The sequence below is a fragment of the Phocoena sinus genome, chromosome 6 (genome assembly GCF_008692025.1).
Source record: "Phocoena sinus isolate mPhoSin1 chromosome 6, mPhoSin1.pri, whole genome shotgun sequence".
In the NCBI taxonomy this organism is placed as follows: domain Eukaryota; kingdom Metazoa; phylum Chordata; class Mammalia; order Artiodactyla; family Phocoenidae; genus Phocoena; species Phocoena sinus.
In genome coordinates, this window is record NC_045768.1 from 22,983,204 (window position 1) to 23,006,102 (window position 22,899).

General features: G+C 41.9%; 1 protein-coding gene across 1 annotated transcript in view; it reads left to right on the plus strand.

Annotated features, from left to right (window-relative positions):
- The window catches only part of SVEP1 (sushi, von Willebrand factor type A, EGF and pentraxin domain containing 1), a 183,517-nt gene that overhangs the window by 30,014 nt on the left and 130,604 nt on the right, over window positions 1-22,899 (plus strand). The window contains 2 exon segments of the mRNA XM_032636134.1: window positions 211-466; window positions 3,681-3,857. Of these exon segments, the coding sequence (XP_032492025.1) occupies window positions 211-466; window positions 3,681-3,857 (433 nt within the window).

Sequence of the window (22,899 nt, forward strand, 5' to 3'; positions counted from 1 at the left end):
ATGCTTTTGAGGTTTATTGTGGCTCTTTGAGAAGACCATTGTAGGCTCTCATCTGTGCCTGTTTGTGTTTTACCTTCACTGATCAGTGTTCCATTCCTCGCTCTTGTGAAATGTTAATGATCTTCACCAGCACTCCCTTACCTAATAAGGGAGGCTCAGAGTAGGCCAACACAATACGTACTCATACTAACTTGCCCTATTTCATTACAGCAAATCCTTCGTCATTCTAGAGAAAACTCAACAAAAGTTATATTTCTCATTACGGATGGATATTCCAACGGGGGAGATCCAAGACCCATTGCAGCATCCCTGCGAGATTTTGGAGTGGAAATCTTCACTTTTGGCATATGGCAAGGAAACATTCGAGAACTGAATGACATGGCTTCCACCCCAAAGGAGGAGCACTGCTACCTGCTCCACAGTTTTGAAGAATTTGAGGCTTTAGCCCGCCGAGCATTGCATGAAGGTAATGGAAACCTACTGGCATCACGCAATGCCTTTAAACAGGGTTTGCTTCTTGCTTATTTCTTGAAACCCACTGTGGGGATAATACCAAGTCCTATGAGGTCCTCGCTGAGCGTGATGCCCATGTGTTCTTCGTGTATTGTGAGCTGCGTTGAACTTCACAAGTAGAGATGACATTCTGGCCTTGCAACAGGAGTATTTGTTTTGTTTTGCTTTTTAATAACTATGATATATTTTCACTAAAATATCCATACGCTCCCACCTGGAACCATTAGAATCAGTGGAATGAACTGAGGTGTGTTTTGAGGCCACACACGGAGTCAGAAGCCTTGACTTACATCTCATCTTCAGTTATCTGGAAGGATGAAATAAACATTCAGAGACATGCTTAGTGAATCTAACCTGAATGTTTCCAGAAATATACATGAAGATTATAGGGACAATAAATACTCAACACATACTTCTTGACCTGACAGTTTGAATATAGATATGCTTATGGATTAACTGAAGAGCAGTGACAGCGACAGGGAATAGCACCAGTAAATCCATTCACTAGAGTTCTTTGTACACCATTTATAAGGATGTTTAGCTGGGTGACTTAAGTCAGATGAACTTCCAAGTGTAGTATGGGCATGTATCTTGCAGTGATCCAGGAGAGAAAGTGCAGATTGGGAGGAGGAGATGGGGATCTAGCCTCAGACCAACGCCATGGAGCAAATTAGGCTTGATCTTTGCAAGTATCCACGTGAAAGATTCAGTTTGATGGGCAAACCATGGCAACATGAGGTTTCCTCACAATTAGTGATGTTCAAAATAAGTGGGTCAGCCTTACTGTAGTTCCAACAGAAGAGTTCAGAGCAGCATCTCAGGCTACCTATGGATAGAGCAAAAATTCCCAATTGGTCACTTACTAACTGGGTGGCTTTGGGAAAATTATTAAACTTTTGCACTCCCTAGATTTCTTGTTAATAGAGTAGGGTACAAGAATAATACCTACTTCATAGGCTTATTCCAAGGATTAAATGGATTAATACATATAAAGTGATTAGAAAAGTCACTGAGGGCTTATTATACTAAGCTCTCAATAACTGTCCATTGGCTATTACCTTAGCCAATTTATCTAACATCTATGAGCTTCAGTTTCCTCTACTTTTAAAATAGAGGTATTATAACATGTACCGAATAGCTTTGTCAGGAGGATTAAATAAAATATTTAAATTTCACCAGCACAGTGTTTGGCATATGACAGAAGTTCAGTAACGGTGGGGCTTTTTTGGTTTCTCCTTTTCTCTGGGAAAAGTGATATATATGCTGAGTAGGAAGACAGAGTGGCTGTTGCACTAGATGGGATTATGAAATTGTGGGTGTTATTAGCTGTGTCGTAGAGGACTCGTTTCCAGTCCTACCAACCTTCTGTTTTGTAGGATGGGGACCTTCTGCCCAATGCAAGTTGAGTCAGAAACTGGATGGGACAGAGTCTTCAAGGAAAGGATTTTGGTTACCCTATCAAAACAGAGCTTTGAAAGGCATCACTTTTATTACAAAATACTAAAATCTAAAATGTGTAATACTCGAATCAAGTTTCCAGGTTCCATAAGAAAAAATCCTGTTTTTACTGAAAAGAAACGATGGGGGCAAAGGAAGTGAACCTCATTTCTCCTGCCTCCATGTTCTCTGAAGCAACATTCTTTTTTATATATATAGTTTTTTATTTTTATACAATTTTTAAAGTTACTTCCAATTTACAGTTATTACAAAATATTGCCTATGTTCCCTGTGTTGTACAGTACATCCTTGAGCCCATCTTATACCCAAGAGTTTGTACCTTCCACTCCCCCACCCCCACACTGCCCCTCCCCTCACTGGTAACCACTAGTTTGTTCTCTCTATCTGTGGTCTGCTGAAACTACTTTCAATTTGGATGGATCCACTTTTGGTCTCAAGGCTGTCCATGTTTGTGGCCAGTCTCAATAGATGTAGGTTCCAGAATAATAGCTTTCCACATATGCAGCTTGTTCACTTATCTCGCTCCCCGACCTAAATGCCAGTGCACCAATCTTATAGCTACGTTTTTCTTGCTCCCTCAACTGCCAAATAAACCTGTGTCTCAGAGCTAAGTCCAAGATGCCCATGTTGCAGACCTTGTACCCACACCATAGTCTATTAGATGGGGCTTTAGGGTACTTGGTTGTACAAGTCTCTTTCTCTTAGGGCAGGGGTCTTCCCTTTACGTTGTCCCTGTCTATTGTTCAGGGTCTTAATGCATAGAGACAGATGTTCCATAACTGAGGCCATCACCAATCTCCTTTCTGGGTATTCAATGGCAGTTCATGTGTCTTGCTGAAACTCACTTATTTGCGTTCCTACTGTGGACCTATCACTGTATCTGGGCCTAGCACTGTGGACCTAGTGCTGGAATTTAGGCTAAGACTTTTGAACTTTCTCAGCAGGGTAAATGGAACTTACTGTGTGCCTGATTCTAGGCCATCCATTCCTGGTAAGTCATAGTCAACCTTACCCTGCCCCGTTAAGTCACTTTCAGAACAGGACAGCTCTGCCTGTGTTGTTGAATTCCCAGCATGGCTCACTTCAGAGCATGGCTCAAATAATCTGTATGGTCTCCTTTTACACAACAAGTGAAGATTTATTTAAAACTGAGAGAGAAACCAGATCCTGGTTCTATTCTTCAACTTGTGTGGTGCCATTGTTTCAGTTTTTAATCAAATAATTATAGAAGTAATGGTATTTATTCTTAAATCAGTAATCACCATCAGCACCCTTTGACAGCAGTCAGGATTGCAGCTTTATTTATTTATCTGAACAAGGATTCTAGAAATCTGGTTACTGCTGCCTGACCTCATGCTGGTGTGGAAGCCTGGGGACTGACCTGGAGAACCGACTACATTACTTCCTGCTGCATCTGGAGATTCCTCGCTGAAACTACTTAATTTCTGCCTGACCCTGCGTGGCCTTGAGAACTTATGATGAGGTCCAAGACTGAAATAGCTTAACCAGCTGAATCAAATTCCCAGTCTGTGGTCCTGCAAATCACACACCTTCATATTTGGATGGGAGTGGGGAGCAGTTGGGAATTTGATGGAAATGAAAAGATATTTTCTCTGTCTTGAGCTTCAGTTGTGGTAACGAGAGAATGTAACATTCAACTGCTCATTCATTTTTTTTTTTATGACCCCCCTGTCATATGTGCTTGGTAGATCTGCCTTCTGGGAGTTTTATTCAAGAGGATATGTCCCATTGCTCGTATCTGTGTGAAGCCGGCAAAGACTGCTGTGACCAGATGGCAAGCTGCAAGTGTGGGACACACACGGGTCAGTTTGAGTGCATCTGTGAGAAGGGGTATTACGGGAAGGGTCTGCAGTACGAATGCACAGGTGAGTGCCCAGTCTGTGTGTAACTGTGTCAGTTGTCTTGTGTAGGAATCAGTCCACATACTCCATGGGTAAACACTAAGTATCTGGTACTGCTCATGAGTCTGTGGATCGGTTGGGCAGCACTTTTGGTCTCAGCTGTGTTGGCTCAAGCATTTGTCGTTGGCTGTGAGTAGGGTTGGCTGCCCCGCTGATCTTACTTGAGTTCTCTCACCTGTTTGGGGATCAGCTAGCTGGAGGCTGGTCTAAAAGGGCTCGTCTAGGACTACTAGGCTGTCCTTTATATGGCCTCTCAGACCCCATGAAGTCAACCCAGGCTTGTTTACATGGTAGGGGCAGAGCTCCAAGAGGAAGAATGGCCTCTTGAAGCCTAGGTTCAGATCCGGGAAGGGGGAAGAAATGGGGCCTTTTATTTGTAATCAGTCAATAGCCAAATCGCCGAAATATACCTCAGCCTCTGTGAGAGATTGCAGCCTGTGGGATTCTGGCCCTCAGGCCACATGTAACGTGTAGGATTGTCACCAAAAAATGTAACTGATGGTCTTTTAGCTCTTCATAAGTCTCCACGAAGGGACATTAGAAAGCTCTAAAAGTGACATCACTTCAAAATGGAATTCCCTTCTTCGACATTTATAATTTTATCTCCTCTAGGTTTTCTTACCACAGGATCTTCATGTTTTTAATACTATATTAGAAAGACAAGAAGAACAACTTAGGATTCTTGGGTTCTAAATTATATTTTAGCTGTGATACAAAAATAAATTATGTTTTAGGAAATATCAGATATTTAGAAGTACTATATGGTTTTTCTGTGATAGCATTTGGTTTGCTCTGTTTTACTTAAAAGGTAACATGGTTTTTAGAACTTACAACCCTTCCATGGTTTGCTGTTTGGGAAAAATGTATTCCCATGGAAATTAATACCCACCAGGAGAATTTGGGGGCAGTAGGTTTACTTTATACTGGCCGGTGTGGTCTTTCACTGCTCGTTTCATGTGAACATTATTTCATTCTGCTGTTGGGAAGGTAGGTGGGTCTGCTCTGTAACACAGAAACGTGGTTCTCCGTGAACCTTCCAGGTCTTTGACCTGACCTGCTTTCTCTCTTTTCTTCTCCTAGTGGGACATTTCTTCTCAGGTTCTTCTCTTACTCACTTTTACTTTGTTTTTTAAATTGAAGTATAGTTGATTTATGGTGTTGAGTTAGTTTCTGCTGTACAGCAGAGTGATTCAGTTATAATATATATACATTCTTTCTTTAATGTTCTTTTCCACTGTGGTTTATCCCAGGATATTGACTATAGTTTCCTGTGCTCTACGGTAGGACCTTGTTGGTCCATGCTGTATATAATCGTTGGCGTCTGCTAGTCTCAGCCTCTGACACTTGCTTTCATTCGTGTTGTTCCCTCATCTCCCTTCCCTTGATTTCTCCTCCCCCCACCACTGGCCCTGATCCCAGCTGGCGGACATCCTTCCCGGGTCCGAGCATCCATGCTCGCCCAGCAGAATCATTCCTTTCTTGGCCCTGCTCCCACTCCATCAAGCAGGATTTCTCATTTAAGCAGAAAAAAGGGAGGGTGGGATCTGCCCAACTGCCTCTGAGTTGGAAAAATGCCTCCCCTTGAATCTTCCCACACTTTCATGAACAGCCCAGCTTGGCACTCTCCCCGACGCCCCCTCCTTCCCTCTCCCGTCCAAGCCCACCGAACACAGGCAGAAGCTCTCGTTTTTCTTTGCTGCATGCTGTGGTCAGCATGTCTGCTTTCCGTGTGGTCCTAGACTGAGCTCGCTGCCAATTAGCCACTGCCGTGTGGCTGCCCAACAGCCTCAGCCATGCTGTACCCGGCCTCCACCGCTCCCGGGCACTGGAATCTTGCATCCCCGGGGATAAGCTGCAGGAAGAGAGGGGGGCAGTTCACAAACCCACTGCCCCCCGTTACCCAGGTCGCTGTGGCTGCTACCAGTGGTGCATTGCAGGCAGAGAGGCACAGCCGTCCACCTGTAAAATGTACACAGTTGGGTGGGCCTGTCAGTGGAGCTGCAGTAGAGGGGACAACAGCACTTTGGCTGCTGGTTCCAGCCAAGAACACCAGCACAAAAGGATTCGTTTTTCCATCCCTTCTCTTAAATTAGTAAGCCTTCCTTATGTGCAGGATTGCAGTTAGATCCAGTTCATTTATATAACTGTTTTTTGGGTTTTTTTTTTTTGGCTGTGCCATGCAGCTTGTGGGATCTTAGTTCCCCGAGCAGGGATCCAACCCGCACTCCCTGCAGTGGAAGCACAGAGTCTTAACCACTGGACTGCCAGAAAGTCCCTGATATAAATGTTGATATTGCCATCTTCAATATTTGTTTCTCAGGGGTTAGAGAAAGTGGTATTGAAACTCTGAGCTGTGATTTTCACACTTTCGGGAGGCAGTGTTCATCACTGGCTTCTCCTTCATGGTACCAGCTAAGAGAAAATAAATAAATTATAGCCTTCTGATGACATGAAAGACTCATTACTAGACTCTTATCTTTTGGAAAGGCAGAAAGAAATATTTGCTCTAAATCATCCAATACTGAAAACCTAGCAACTGTGAGCCCCTCTTAAAATCCATTTAGCTGACAAATGTTCCTGAGCACTTTCTCTGTGCCAGTGGTTCAGTAGTTCAACGTGCAGGTAGGTGTTCAGTGGTGAACAGACAGACACGGTGCCTACCTTCTTAGAACTTACAGTCTAACTGCACAAATCAATTTGTAATCACAAACTGTGAAGTGCAGTATGAAGAAGGGACTGCAGAGAAGTTTAGACTAATATTGTACTCTCTAAACCGAGATCTGCAGGATGACTAGAAGTTAGTTATTTTATGGCTTCAGGAGAGGATGTTACCTTTCATTAAGAAGAGTTGGCATTCTGGGTATTCATCCTCATTGTAGAAACAATGCCTTTCCAAAGCAAATCATTTCTCTTTAGAGCCAAAAGAAACCTTAGGGATATCTGCTCTAAACCCTTCATTCTACAAGAGGAAATTGAGGTCTCGGGGAAAGACGAGTATTTTGCTCAAGATGGCATATCCCGTCATCAATCAGCAGGACCGGGAAGGGACCCGGGACACTTTTCTCTAAATCCTGTTTTCAAGTTATCAAACTGCTTATTTTGCACTTTTGAAAAAAGCTTCTTGGGTACATTGCTTTTTGGGGACCATAAACACTGAACTGAAAGTGGTTAAAAATGCAGAAGGATCGAGCTCCAAGTCAGCCTCTGACATAAACTGTGTGGCTTTGGATGATTCTTTCTGATTCTCAGTTTCTTCTGTAAAGTGGGCTTAATAATGGTATAGTTTTATGTGTATATATGTATGTATAGTTTTATGTATATATATATTTTTTTGGTATAGTTTTATGTATATATATACACAGACATATATGTATATAGAAGTATACCTATAGATATGTGTGTGTGTATACAGTCATGTATATATGTGTAGATAGATGGTTGGGTAATTGAGAGAATATACTTAGAATGCATAGGACAGTATCTGGCACATCAATTCTTGATCAGTGGTAGCTTTTATTATTAATCATTGTGAGATGATATAAATGTTATGAGAAAGCTAATGAATGAACATTAAAATAATTATCTCAAGAATGAGATATTGAAGACAGGGGATCCCATCTATTTTGTAAATTCTGCTCTTCTGGGCTAGACTAGTGGCCCTAACCTGAGGAATTGTGCTATGGGGAGGATAAGGAAGGTTCCTGCATGCAGGTGAGTACCATCGGGAAGCTTTGCTGCTACTCGAGATGACCATATTGACATGACGAGTATCCAGTGAAAATCAAGAATCCTGTGTGGGAAAAGGCAGTGGGATAATGTGCCATTGGATTTTGAAGTAGAGGTTGTTTGCTTGATTAGGGAAGAGTTATATGCTGAGGCAAATTGTATTTGTTAATTTCATAGAAAAGTAGAATACTAGAGCTAGCTGTAAGGGTTTTTCTCACAATTCACTTGGGAGATGACGAAACTGCATCCCATATAGGAAGTTTTTTTTTTTTTTTTTTTTTGGTTGTAAATCAATGCTTTATGAAAGGCTGTTGATATTTTGTTTTTGTTTTTTAAAAAAACCTACATAACTCGCTTTCATTTACTGCAGATATTTTGTATAATTCAGAAATTCAGGTATGGAACTTTAATACTACGTGAGCAGGTTTCAAGGGCTGAGAAAACATCCTTCTAGGATTAGTTTTTGGGCTTAAGGGAAGAGGACTAAAAAACTGTCGAACCTAATGAAAGGGAGTCGCTTCCAGTTTCTAGCTCTAGGATTACTTTCCTCATTCTTCACATTTAACATAGACATTTGGAAGTGGTAATGCTACTGATGACAGCAGTAAATGACTGACGATGGCGATAATAATAATGATAGCTAATATTTGAGTAGCACTTGCTACATCCCAGACACCATTTCAGTCATCGATATATATAAACTCATGTCACGGTCACAGTAACTCTCTGGAGTATTGTGAGACAAGGAAACAGAGTCTGAGAGGTAAAGTAACTGGTCCAGGGTCACACAGCTAATAGAGCTGATTTATGAACCCAAGTTGTCTGGCTCTGGAGTCTACCATCTAGCCATAGAGATAGACATTCAACAAATAAACACAATCGAAAATATAATTTTAAATTCTGTTAAGTATCAGTTTGATCCTTATGAGATCGTCAATATTTGATCACTTTCAACCCACAAGGTAGAAGCTTCATGCAGCTCAAAGTGGTATTAGGCAGGAAAAGAAGAGAATGAGTTATATAAAGACAAACCCAATCATTCCACACCACTGCTTACTGTATTTTAATTATGACTCATTTGTTCAATAAACTTCAAGCTCTTTAGCAGAGAATTAAGGTTGTATTATTTGACCTCTTTACCCTTTGACCTAAAAGCTGGAGCTAGTTATAGTTTCCCCCAAATACCACTCTATTTCATTCCTCAGACATTCTTCATGCTTCTGCAGGTTCCCTTTCCCACCACACCCAACTATTCGCTTTTTTTTTTAACATTTTTATTGGAGTATAATTGCTTTACAATGATGTGTTAATTTCTGCTGTATAACAAAGTGAATCAGCTATACATATACATATGTCCCCATACCTCTTCCCTCTTGCATCTCCCTCCCTCCCATTCTCCCCATCCCACCCCTCCAGGTAGACACAAAGCACAGAGCTGATCTCCCTGTGCTATGCGGCTGCTTCCCACTAGCTATCTATTTAACATTTGGTCCAACCATTTGCTTTGTTCCTGCTTCATCAGACTAGTGATTTAATGGGCAGTGATTTTCTAGTTCATTCTGTATCCTCACTGCCTGCCTTCAGAGCCCATCAAGGAAAAGGATGTGGGCTTCCTTGGTGGCGCAGTGGTTGAGAATCCGCCTGCCAATGCAGGGGACACGGGTTCGAGCCCTGGTCCGGGAAGATCCCACATGACGCAGAGCAACTAAGCCCGTGCGCCACAGCGACTGAGCCTGCACTCTGGAACCCGCAAGCCACAACTACTGAAGCCCGCACACCTAGAGCCCGTGCTCCGCAACAAGAGAAGCCACTACAGTGAGAAGTCCACGCACCACAACGAAGAGTAGACCCCCTCACCGCAACTTGAGAAAGCAGCAACGAAGACCCAACGCAGCTATAAACAAACAAACAAATAAATTTATTTAAAAAAAAGGAAAAGAAAATGGATGTAGATAAGAGGCCAGGTTTAATACCAGAATCTTAAATGGACAAGAACTCATTATTGAAATCTTAGGCAATTGCCTGGTTTCCACCTCTGCCTTGGGCACCACAGGGTCCCAAAGCACCATACCACAAAGGCATGTGCTAAGACATTTTAAAGAATGTACTGAATTTGTTTGAATGCAAAATATTTACATTTGGTTAAATTTTGTCAGCAATAATTCAAATACAGAGTATGGTTAATTCACTAGATGAGTCATTTTTACATGGCTAGATCATCATAATCAGTTGTGAATAGCTAGTGAACTCCTGTTGTAAATCCAAGCAGTTGCAGCTGTTCTGAATTTCGCCAGAAGGGATTTGAGAGACAGAGACAATAGACATCTTGAGACACTGCTTTGCAGGCATCGACTCCATTTCAGTGAGTTTGGAATGATTAGCAGATTTAAAATTATAGCTGGATGGGGGTCAAGGCTGAGGACCAGATAATGAGCCAAAGCCCCGGTTATATTATTTTTCATAAAAGGAGGCTACACAATAGAAATGGTAACAATGGAATATTTATGTGGGAATATCTTATTACACATGTAAATATATACACACAGTTCCCCACCCGGCACACACCTGCATACACACACACACACACACACACACACACACACACACATACATACACACACACATTTTCCTGACATTTCTTTGGAAAGAGAAAGGACAGAGAGCTCTAGAAATTCTTGAATAGAAACCAGAACATTTGGAAATCTTGTTCTCTGAGCAGAGCGTAGCTGGGTTTTTTCTCCAAAAATCATCCCCAGTGGTGCCTAATAATGGATTTGTAAGGTGTAAGGAATTTGTACAATGTATCCCTATTCGCTTTTTTATGAGGGAATATTGCTGGCATGTTGACAGTGGTTCCCATCAGCTTGAGGAGGATGGGTCGCTGATGCCTGCACTGGGCTAGTTTGTTCAGTTTGCCACTGAATGTGGTAGGTATTCAGTCCTGATGGTGCATTTTCCAGTCTATCATAATTTTTTTTTTTTTTTTTTTTTTTTTGCGTTACGCGGGCCTCTCACTGTTGTGGCCTCTCCCGTTGCGGAGCACAGGCTCCGGACGCACAGGCTCAGCGGCCATGGCTTACGGGCCCAGCCGCTCCGCGGCATGTGGGATCTTCCCGGACCGGGGCACGAACCCGTGTCCCCTGCATCGGCAGGCAGACTCTCAACCACTGCGCCACCAGGGAAGCCCTATCATAATTTTTATAACAGGAAAATGCATATCATTAGACCACAGGTGTGAAACATCACCAAACTCCAAAGTCAGAATATTGTATTTCAGTTCAGTTATTGTATTCTTCAGCTCTATACCTTCTGTTTGGTACTTGACTATATTTTCTGTTTCTTTGTTGAAGTTCTTACTGTATTCAATCTTCTCCCAAGCTTGGTGAGCGTCTTTATGACCAGGACTTTGAACTCTTTATCAGGTGAATTACTTATCTCTATTTAATTAAGGTTTTTTTCCTGAGGTTTTGTCTTGTTCTTTTGTTTGGAACAGCCGTTTCTTCATTTTCCTTGACTCTCTGCGTTGCTTTCTGTGCATTAGATAAAGCAGACACCTCTCAGTCTTGAACGAGTGGCCCCGTGTAGGAGATGACCCTTATCGTCCACCCCTCCCCTAGCTCTTGGTTGTCTCTTGAACCTTTGTGACTGTCCACGCAGCCTATTTTACTTCTAATTTATTTTAGTTAAGGCTGTGCCAGGACCTGTCAGTGTCCCAAAGGGGAGGATCTCAGTCAGCACCTAGATTCAGGCTGTTTGGAATTCACACCTTTAGGTAGCAGCTTCTAAAGTATGCAGATATTTAAAGTATGCGATATATGCAGTCCTCTGGGACCCCAAGTGTAAAAGACCTGTTGGCCGCCAGAGCCGGGTGATCTGGAGGTGTCCCCTGAGTGGCAGTCACAAAAACTAGGGCTCCAGACGAGTGTATAAACTTTCCAGGAGGTATCAGGAAGGTGTGGCGTGGCAGAGCATGCATAGATGGCACCCCACTGCCTGGGTTCCCTGAGAGCACCTCTGTAGGCCTCTGTTTGCTTGGCAAAGCTGAAGCCACCTCTCCAGAAGCCTCCAGAAGAAGAAAATAGGCCTCTTTCACAGAAGCAGAGGGGCGGTGGTTGGTTTCAGTCTATTGTCTGTGCAGTGCCCTGGTGGGGAGTAGCCTGCCTGGAACTGTCTCTCCGATCGTTCCAAGGGACCCAAGAATACTGGCCGCCCCCCACCCCCGGCCTCCAGAGACAGGAAATCCAGGGACATCTCCTGGGAGGCAGTCGCAAAAACCAGGGCACCAGACGTGTGTGAAAGCCCCCCTCTGGGAGATATTGGCATTTTGGAGCATGGCCAGGGAGAGCGTGAAGATAGCACCTCCTCTTGGGGATCTCCGGAAAGGATCACAGTTAGCATTTACACGTGTGTTTAATTGGAAACCTCCCCCCCTCGGGCTGCAGCTGTGATGATTCGCTAATAGGCCACTTTCACAGGAAGTCTGAGCTCCTGTGTCTGTTGCCTCTTCCTGTCTCTTGGGGGCGGAAGCTGTTTAAGAGCTCTTTCTCCATTGGTTACAGTCCTGTGGGACCCACGAGCGTAAGCCCTGCCGGCCTCCAGAGTCAGGCAATCAAGGGGTGTCCCCTACTCAGCAGCTGCAAAAGCCAGGGCACCAGCCATGTGTGAAAGCTCCCCTTCGGGAGATACTATGGCTCTAGAGCACAGCGGAGGGAGAGAGTATAGATGGCATCTGCTGGAAAAAGAAGAAGAAGAAAAGATGCTACCCACTGGCTAGAGTGAAGAAGAGGAAGGGGGTGAAGATGGTGTCCGCCAGTCAGCAGGCCCCTAGGTGTGTGCTAATCTCAGATGCTTTAAGATGAGCAAATGAGCTTCAATCACAGCAAGTCCGGATGCCCCTGGACCCACTGCCTCTGCGCTGAACCCTGGGGCAGGTGAGTCATGAAAGAGACCATTAAGAGGCGTTTCTCAGTTCCTTATGGTCTATGGGTCTCGTGGACTCGAGCCCTGTTGATTTTCAAAGCTAGATGTTTTGGGGTCTCTTCTCTCAGATGCAGGTCTTACAAGTTGGGTGCTCACGTGGGGTTCAAACTCCTCCTGCCTCAAGGAGCAGCTTCGGGCTTTGAGTTTTCTCTAGATTGTGGGTGGCCACGCTGTTATGGGGTTTATGGCTAGGTTGTGTCCCAGCCCCTCCTGCCTGTTTTGATGTGGGCCTTCTGTCATTTGCCCAATGTGTAGGGGTTGCTCAGACGGCTTTTAGTTTTTTTTTCAGAGGAAGTTGTCCCATATGTAGCTGCAGATTCAGTGTGTCGGAGGAGGTGGTGAGCCCTGGATCCTCCATCACCATCTTGAACAGAACCTCTCAAAGTCAGAATGTTGTTTCCTTTAGAGCTACTTATAAATATACCCAATATTTAAAAATTGTCAAAAGAAGGATTATGACCAATTTCTGCTTCTCACTGTAAAATCTTCCTCTCTCCCTTCTTCTTTTCCCCAGCCCCGTTATAAGTAACTCTTTCCAATAACAATGAAAAGGAGACAAAGGGAAAACAATTAACATCTGCGAAATCAGTAATCTTCAAATGTGTTTGCTCACGTAACCCCTATGGAAGGACTGAAAACCCACGTGCCCCTCATTGATTTTTAAGAGGCCCCCTAAACTTTTCAGTGGGGTTTGTAAAGATGGCATTTCTGTAGTACTGTATTGATGTTTTAAAATAAAACTGTTGCAGCACTATTAAATGTACCCACCGAAATCTAAGTACTACAGCAAATTTGATTCCTTCTAGTAGTATCCATTGATGAACAAGCACCTTTTTAAAAAAAGTTTTATTGAAGTATAGTTGATACAATGTTTTGTTAGTTTCAGGTGTACAGCAAAGTGATTCGGTTTATATATATATATTTTTTTTTCTTTTTCAGATTCTGTTTCCCGTACAGGTTATCACAAAATATTGAGCGTAGTTCCCTGTGCTATAGAGTAGGTCCTTGTTGGTTATCTATTTTATATATAGTAATGTGTATATGTTAATCCCAAACTCCTAATTTAGCCCTCCTCCCCCCCTTTCCCCTTTGGTAAACATAAGTTTGTTTTCTATGTCTGCAAGCACCTTTTTTTAATGCCGAAACTTTGCATGTTTTCTTAGATCTCTTTACTCCACTTCTACCACATAATTCTATTCTTTTTTTATAGTTCTTTTATAAAAAATATATATTTATTTATTTGGTTGCACTGGGTCTTAGTTGCAGCAGGCAGGCTCCCTAGTTGTGGCTTACAGGCTCCTTAGTTGTGGCTCGCTGGCTCCTTAGTTGTGGCATGCAAACTTTTAGTTGCGGCATGCACGTGGGATCTAGTTCCTTGACCAGGGATCGAACCCAGGCCCCCTGCATTGGGAGAGTGGAGTCTTAACCACTGTACCACCAGGGGGAAGTCCCCACATAATTCTCTTCTAATGCAACATATTTTTATGTCCTAAAGGCTTTTATTGATTGCAGAATTCTACTTCTCTGCTACAAAAATTGTTGATATCTATTGAAATTTTTACATTTTCTGTGACCAAAATTGCTAACAGATTGAGTTATTATTGCAGTTGTTACTTGTATATAATTTGTCAAACATTATTACACATTTTGATACTTGTTACATATAAAAAATAAGATACTATTGGAGATTCATCTCTTAATCAGACGGCTTGTTCATTAATTCATGGACTCATGGATTTCTGTTGTTCACTATTAGAATAAGAGCATACAGCATTCATTTCAATGCTGTTTTTCATTTTTGTAGGTTTTAGTGCTGAAAACCTTCTTCATACAAATATGTAGATGGCATTTGAAAGAGTTGTGTTAAATTGATGTCACTCAGTTCTTGGAGCTCCTCCTGAGTGACATGCCAAAAATAACGTGAGTTATCTATTGTCAAAAAAGGATTGTAAATGGTCTCTCAGCTGACAATTCCCTTAGGTCCTCTTTCAATTTTATTGAAACTAAGGAACTGGAAAACTTTTCACCAGCAAAAGGGGTTAAAAACCCATCATTCCAATCATTCACTTTCTCAAATTTCTGGGAAGCCCCCCCAAAGACTAGAACTTTACCAGGACTTATTAAAAGACTACCTGTTACTATTTCATTTGGAAGCATTTTGTTTAATGTTGATCTTGGGAAAAACAAAATAGTATGAATTCTAATAAACTTTTTTAAAAAATAAATTTATTTTTTTAATTTATATATTTTTGGCTGCATTGGGCCTTTGTTGCTGTACGCGGGCTTTCTCTAGTTGCGGTTTGCGGGAGCTACTCTTCGTTGCAGTGTTCGGGCTTCTCATTACGGTGGCTTCTCTTGTTGCGGAGCACAGGCTCTAGGCATGCAGTCTTCAGTAGTTGTGGCACACAAGCTCAGTAGTTGTGGCTCGTGGGCTGTAGAGAGCAGGCTCAGAAGTTGTGGCGCACAGGCTTAGTTGCTCCGCAGTATATGGGATCTTCCCGGACCAGGGCTCAAACCTGTGTCCCCTGCATTGGCAGGCGGATTCTTAACCACTGCACCACCAGGGAAGTCCCTGAATTTTAATAAACTTTTAACAATTCAATAGTCTTTGATAAAATTATTTTACCCTAAAATGTGCATTAATATCTTCTTATCAAAATCTTGGAGCCATAGATTTAGCTTATTTAATTTCTGGACAAATATCTACCATATCACCTATTTGTGAAAATGTTTCTCACAGTCAAACCTATCCTCCAAATCAGATTTATTTTCTGAGAGAAAAAGGCCTAAATAAGCCAGTGCACATTCCAGTGGCAATCATATTACTTTAGAATTCTACAGTTGATAAACGAGGCAGAGAGCCTGCCCTGAATTTGTCATCTGGGCGAAATAAGCTGCTGCCACCTTCAATATTTCTTATGGACATTTTCTTCCTTGCTTTGCCCTCACGCGACTCTTCTAAAGAAGTGGCATGTGCTTCGACGGTAGTCAGGGGGTTGAAAAGGAAAGGGGGTGAATGAACGATGCCTTCCCTCCCCCGTCCCCACGCTACAATGTATCTGAATTCAAAACATCCCAGAAATGAGCCAAAATACTCCATTTCCAATGTCAAGAAATATTGAAAGATACTTAACTGAAATATGTGAAAGACTAGAAGAGTTTCTTAGAGGACCTGCTTATTGTGCCTTAATCTGAAGGGTCTCCAGATACCAAGATTTTGACTTGTGCCCGGAGATTTATTGCCTTGGGGCAATGCATCAAGATTTAGAAGGGATGAAAAGTACACATTTCTTTTGAAAAATGAACAAAGGGCAGTTGTGTAAAGGTGCCGTAGATGCTTTCTCTGGCACATCAGTTTAGCTAAGAGGACAAAGGAATGTCGAGGTCCTGGAAATTGGCTCTCTAAAATGAATCATGCCACATCCACATGCCTCTTGCAAAGTCTTTGCCCGCTTATGTGCCTCTTTGGCAGAAGAGGAAACAGTGTGAAAGAATTTTAAGTTTTCCTAATGGCATTCATCTCTAAAGAAGTTGGTGAGCAGACCCAGCTCTCTCGGAGCCCAGAATCCACGCTGTCTCTGTGCCATTTTATTGCCTACAATGATTCCATAGCACTCACTGCACTGTCCTTATCCATCAAGGAGATGATCCAGAAACATTTTGCTGCTCTTTCCAGACTACATTTAAAATAAACAGTTGCTTCTCAGCTGTAGCTTAGCATCTCAAGTGTTTGGTTCCATGGGCTCTGCATGGAGATGGTGCTTACTAAATATGAGATGATTAGCCAAGTTTGGATGGTAGCCAAGGTTAGCAATCTGAAAATGATAGCCCAAGCTAGAAAAAAAATCAGGCTCAGTAAAATGATGGGCGCTGTGAGTGTGCCAAATGCTGGTGATGCCGTGATACGATTCAGTCCTTATACAACCTTGTAAATCCATAAATAAATCTATAAATAAATAGTTATGGATTAACAGTTAGTGGCATGAATGCTGGCGATGAATCCTGGTTCTGTCACTTCCTCACTGTGTTTTTCTGGGCAAGTTCTTTGACCTCTGTGGGCCTTAGTTTCTTAGTCTATGAAATGGGGTTAATACCAGTAGGATTGTTATAAAAAGGCAGTGAGATAATACGTGTGAAAAGCTTGCTGTGGTGCTTGGCATATAGTTAAGTCCTTGATTAATTTAAATTGTTACGCTCTACCAGTGGTGGTTCTTAACAAGGAGAGATTTTGCTCCCTTGGGGACATTTAGCAATGTCTGAAGATGTTATTGGTTGTCACAGTGGAAGGAGCTATTGTCATCTAGTGGCTTGAGGCCAGGGATGCTGCTAAATAGCCTACGATACACCAAACAGCTGTGACAAGTTCCAAATGTCACCCTCTACTGGGGTTGAGACACCTGCTCTATATTGACAAACTGAATTAATGCTTTAACGTGAGATTCAGAAAACATTACTGTGTTTCTTTTTAAAGTTTGAGAATAAACATCAAAGTCATGAGATCCTGCTAGACTTAGATGATCCCTTGGGTATGAACATTGCAGCATCTTATGCTCCGGCCACCCCGGGGTGCTGGTGGCCGCTCAGACACTGCAGGCTCTTTCACGGCTCCACACTTGTGCATTTTTGTCCTCCTTTGCTTAGAATATTCCACATTTTGTCTGTCTGTTCAGTTCTTACCTATCCATCAGGATTCACAACAAACTCACTTCTCTTACGAAACTTTCCCTTTCATTCCTTCTTGCCCTGGCACAGATAGATCTAGATTTTTTGGTTCTCATAAATATCTTTTTTTTTCTGTTAACATTTACCACACAGCATCATCATTTTTGTTAGGTTTTGTCCTCCTCTGGTATTCTATGAATCCCTTTAGGGCAGGATTATGTCTATGTCTCTCTCTCTCCCTTTCTCTTTTTTCATCGCCTCTGCTACATGGCCATGAACTTGGAGTAAGCATTAATAAACTTTGAGTGAATGAATGAACGAGTAAATAAATAAAGCAAATTCCATGTTTAGATGTTAGAATACAGCATATGGAAACTCTGCTTGGTTCCCAACTTCCTGAGAATTTTCCATTCCTTTTTTAGAGAAATGAAGGTGAACAAGTCTACTGACCCTTAGAAGCACTGGCTTAGAATCAAAGTCAGCCATCTGGAAGGCCGAGATCAACAGTAGGAAGTGGCTAATCACACATTTATCTCTTTCATGTTATCTAGTTACTGAGATTATTTTCCAAATTTTGTTCTAAAACCGTGGTATTTTGTGTGTGTGTGTATGTATGTAGGTGTTTGTATGTATGTGTAAAGCTATTTACATGTATCGATGATTGATGGTTTGGGGCAGTGTTTTAATTCATATCACAGTCAAGGCAGCGTTCCAGGATATTGTGGGTTTTTACCATTTAAACAATCATTTAACGAACATAAAACAAACCGTTATCACTAAATGCAGCACAGTCTTAGTGGTTGGGAAATTTTTCGTAAAACCTTGAAATGTATAGATTTTGTCAAAATATGGAAGCAGTTGTATTAAAATAAGTCATGAACTATAGAATAAGTTATGAGAAAAAAGTAATCAAATAAACATTTATGTGAAACGTGAAATATGTAAAGATATAACCATAAAGATTAATAGGGCAAGGTTACACTTTTTCACCATCAATATTTAATATGTTAAACAACAAAAAAGAGCCGTTTTACTATTTTCATATGATGTTATTGTTAACCTAGAAAATCCAAAGAAATCCGTGGAAAATGAGTAGAATTAATAGACTTGTAAGGTAGCAAGATAAAGACTTCAAATCAATGAAACACTAAGTTTTAAAAATGTGGTGAAATCCCATTTACAATAATAAGGAAAAATGTGTTTCCTAAGATTAATTTGAAAGAGAAATGTGTGACCCTCATTAGGAACCGTAAAATTTCAAGGAAACTGATATATGAATAAGAGGGTCAGTTTGTGAATTTCTGCAGGAGGAATACCCTCTCTGGTCTTGCTAATACTCACGCATACTCTTCATCATATTCTGTTCCACGTATAAAGCAATGGTTAGGTATGAAGAAATATCCCTGACCTCCAACCAACTGCACCTCTGTAGTGACGCGGATACCCCAGGCTCCAAGATACAGTTTCTCTACATTGCATGTTTCTGGATACACCTTGAAATTTTGCTTCTCTGCCTTTTGCTTTTTAAATTTTTATTACATGTTTTCTTTTGAGATAATATTGTCACGTGCAGTTTTAAGAACTAATACAGAGAGATCCCCTATGTCATTTTCCTAGTTTTTCACAATGGTATCATTTTGCAAAACTAGGGTATAATATCACAGTCAGGATATTGACATTGATACAGACAAGATATAGAACAGCTCTACCACCAGGAGATTCTATAACATGCTTTTTTAGAACAACAAACACTTCCCTCCTACCCTTGGCTGCCCCTACTTTAACCTCTTGAAACCTCTAATCTGTCCTCCATTTCTACAATGTTGTCATTTCAGGAGTGTTAGATAAACATTCCTCCAGCAGAGGAAGAGGGTTGAGGGGCACTGCCAGGTGAACATAGAAACCCAGGTTCCTCATTTTGCTCTGTTGATTGACACTGATAAGCATGTGTGTGGTGAGGGGATCCTCATTACTGCTGCATGTGGGTGGAAGTCCATGCCCTTTGTTAAGCCTTCACTGACACCACCCTGGGTGGAAGGGGTAGGGATGCCTGATGATTGCTCCCCATGTGGCCTCCACTGACACTGCAAGGAAGGAACCTCTTTACTGCTTGGTGGTGGTGCAAGTCCTCACTCTCCACTGAACCTACCCTGAGACACCACTCCAGTGGGGTGGGGAGGGACCCCTTGGTATTTCTGGGTGAGTATGGAAGAGAGACACCATCCTCACCTCTGTGTTCTTCATTGGCATGAAAGACCCATCTCTCTGCTTGGCCTTCTCCCATACCAACTCTGGCAGAGGTGTGGGAGTGCTTTTCTAGAGCTTTGCAGGAGTGGAAGTCTAGGCTCTCCACTTGGCCTCTGCCTGGTATGGCTGGGCTTGGGTCACAGGTCTTTTTCTGTGGAGTTTGGCTAGAAGAGAGGAGTCAGTTGTTTACTGTCCACAAGTGTTCCATCTTGCTAGGCTGCCCTTTTCTTCATCCTTCGGCTGAGAGAACTGTATTTTGTTGTTTTGGGGGTTTTTGTCCATCCCCATTGGTGTTTTGGGGGATGCCAGCTTCTTCAGCTCTATGTCTAGGATACGTGATGAAAAAGGAAGCCCAAGGAACTGACTACCATGTTGTTCTTTGAATCTCAAGGTCCCTAGTTGGTCTGCCTTCTTATCAGTGTCATTTCTTGTTTATTTTATATATAACGTCTGGGGGTTTTAGTTGTACTTCAGCAGAAGGACTAAAGAAAAATACATCTACTCCATCTTCCCAGAAAAATGTTCCTCTGCTTTTTGTGTGCATCATTTCTTCTCTGTTGACAGGTTTTTCCATGATGGTTGTATCAGTCCAACAGTGATATTGTTCTTTATGTGTTATGTCTTTAGGGTCACTCTTTGTAGAAGTGGTGATGTCAGTTTTTCTCATATCTTATGCCTGATGGTGACTTTTATTTCTGGAAAACCAAAAAGACAATGGAAAAAAATGGTTAATGGCCAATCAATAAAGGATAACATTTTTAGCAAGAATTATGGAGAAAAAGACATTAAAGCAATTAAGCAAAAAAAAAAAAAGCATTAATTAACTATAGCTCAGAGTTCTTAAATCATCCTTATGTATAGAAGTAGATGGGGGTGAGTGAATCTTTCCATGTGTTTGAGTATGAAATGTTATTCACATTCAAAATCATTCTCCAAAAGGCATCCAAAGTGATCTTTTCACACACCCTAACTTAACATGTTGTCATTGTTCTCATTGTCTTAAGAATAAACTCCTAGCTTTTGAAAGTGACCTATCCAGCCCCAATGGGTCTGGCACTCACCTTTCTAAGCCTCACCCCTCTGTCCTCCAGCCAGTGTGAACTCTTATATTTTCAGGATTGCCCTCTCTTGCCTCTGGGTCTGCACATGTTGTTCCCTCTGTCCGGAATGCTATCACCCTGTTTCTACACCCCTCTCCTCACTTCTGTGCTTGGTCTTGGTCCCACCTCTGAAATCACTTTGACCAACAGAGCTTTCCTGACCACCCCACCCCTGCCTCAAGTCTGGATAACATCTCTCTCATGTGTTGTCACGTAGCATGGTACTTTGCCCCTTTTTAATCCTCTGTTGAAGACCACAGGCAAAGTTCTGTCTTATCCTTCTGTCTATCCCAAGTATCCCATCACCTGTCATATGCTTTTCATCCCTACAGAGTGTGATGACATTTTAGTTTTACAGCTGCTTGGCTATAAACTCGATCACCCATGCATTGTGATGGAAAAAACAGTTCTCCAATTGGTTACATCAAGTAGAGAAGGTCAGACAGCGTCACAGCCCGTAGTAATTAGTAGAATTCTCATCCGAGGATTCTCCCTTGATGCTTTGCACCACACCCTCCTTTAAGGGATGAGCTGGGAGAAAGGTGGTGAGGTGGTGAAATTTAACGTGTTGAAAGCATTGTAATTGCCAAAGTAAAATACTTGCAATTTTATTTACACACAGATTATTCAGAAAATAATCCAAACATTTGAATATGGGAATATGGAAGGAGAAAATTGACTAGATGAGTGGAGTATTTCAAGGTGCAGTAGAGGAGACCACACAGATCATCAGAATGAATGAATGCCAGGCAGAATGGGTCACTCTGAATCAGGTTTTATGGAAACTACAGAAGGAAATCATTTAAATCTGTCCATTGACTCCTTTAAATATTTATCGAATTATCTTTTAGGTACTTCAGAAGATATTATTCTTGCACAGTACTTGCCTTAAAGTAGCTTAATATGAAGTAGAGCCATAATTGCTGCAAACAAGTCAGAATGTGTGCCATGAACCAGGAATTACGATTAATCCAGTTCTAAGCAACTGAGATTGAATAAAAATAAAAATGATGTGACATATGTGATATGCAAAATGCTATGGCTGTTCAAAAAATATTTACTGTTAGTTATGGAGATGATGGGATTTGAACTGGGTTTGAAAGATAGAATGAGGACAGTTAGAAATAGGGGTACTGTTGTGGACAACGAAAAGTACAGGCTTGTGATGGGGACTGAAGTTAGCTTGTATGGGTGGGTAAGTAGCGTAAATCTATGGGAAAAAGTGGGATTCATGGGAAGAATGGTAAGGAGCAGTGTACTAGATTGTACTGGGACTTGAATTCCAGGCGATGGAGATGGCCTTTGGTCAATTGGCAACTGTAAGCCATTGAAGATTTTTGAGCAGGAAAGTGGCATGATGAAAGGCATGTTACAGGAATATTAATTCAGCATCTGTGGCAGAAATCACGGAGTCTGAAGTAACCTAGAACAAGAGATGTATGTATAGAGGTTACAGATCGATCAAGTCATAAAATAATAAGGTCCTAAATTAGCACAGCAACCAATGGGCATAGAAACTGATATTATCCCTATTTCTGAGCCCTCAAAGACCTTAAAGTCTTATTGAACTGAGGTAGAAGAGATGAGGAAAGAAAAATATCAAAGGCAACCATGGCCTGAGACCTTACTCAAAACTTACCACTCTTTATATGACCCAAAGGGAAACAAATTTGACAACAAACACCAAACTATACTCAGAATCTTTCTCCTTTCTGACTGCTAAAGTCAAGTGTTACCAGATCCAGCGTGTGCCGTTTCTCTTGTTCCTTAGGCCAGGCTAAGTCATCAGATATGCATCAGTACAGTTGTAAAAGTTGTTAAATTTTTGAAATACAAATGTATTGGTTGGTAAATAGCTGCTGCCCCCAAGTCCCTAAATGTCCCCTTACTGATCTCACCCTCTCTCCAGCCTCACTGGTCTATCCCACAATCCAGCACCTACAGAGGTAACATCTGGCAGATTAGTGGGCATGCAGAACTCTGCTTGATGCTACAGCTCATGTCTGCTCTTATGGATCAGTGATCATGCCATTATGGCAACATTTTATTTATTTACTTATTTTTAGTACTCTTTATTTATTTTTATTTACCTTTGGCTGTGTCGGGTCTTAGTTGCGGCACGCGGGATCTTCATTGAGGCATGCAGGATCTTTTGTTGCAGCGTGCAGGCTCTTGGTTGCAGCGCACAGGCTTCTCTCTAGTCGTGGCCTGTGGGTTTTCTCTCTCTAGTTGTGGCACGCAGGCTCCAGGGCTCTGTACTTTGTGGCATGCAGGCTCTCTAGTTGAGGCAC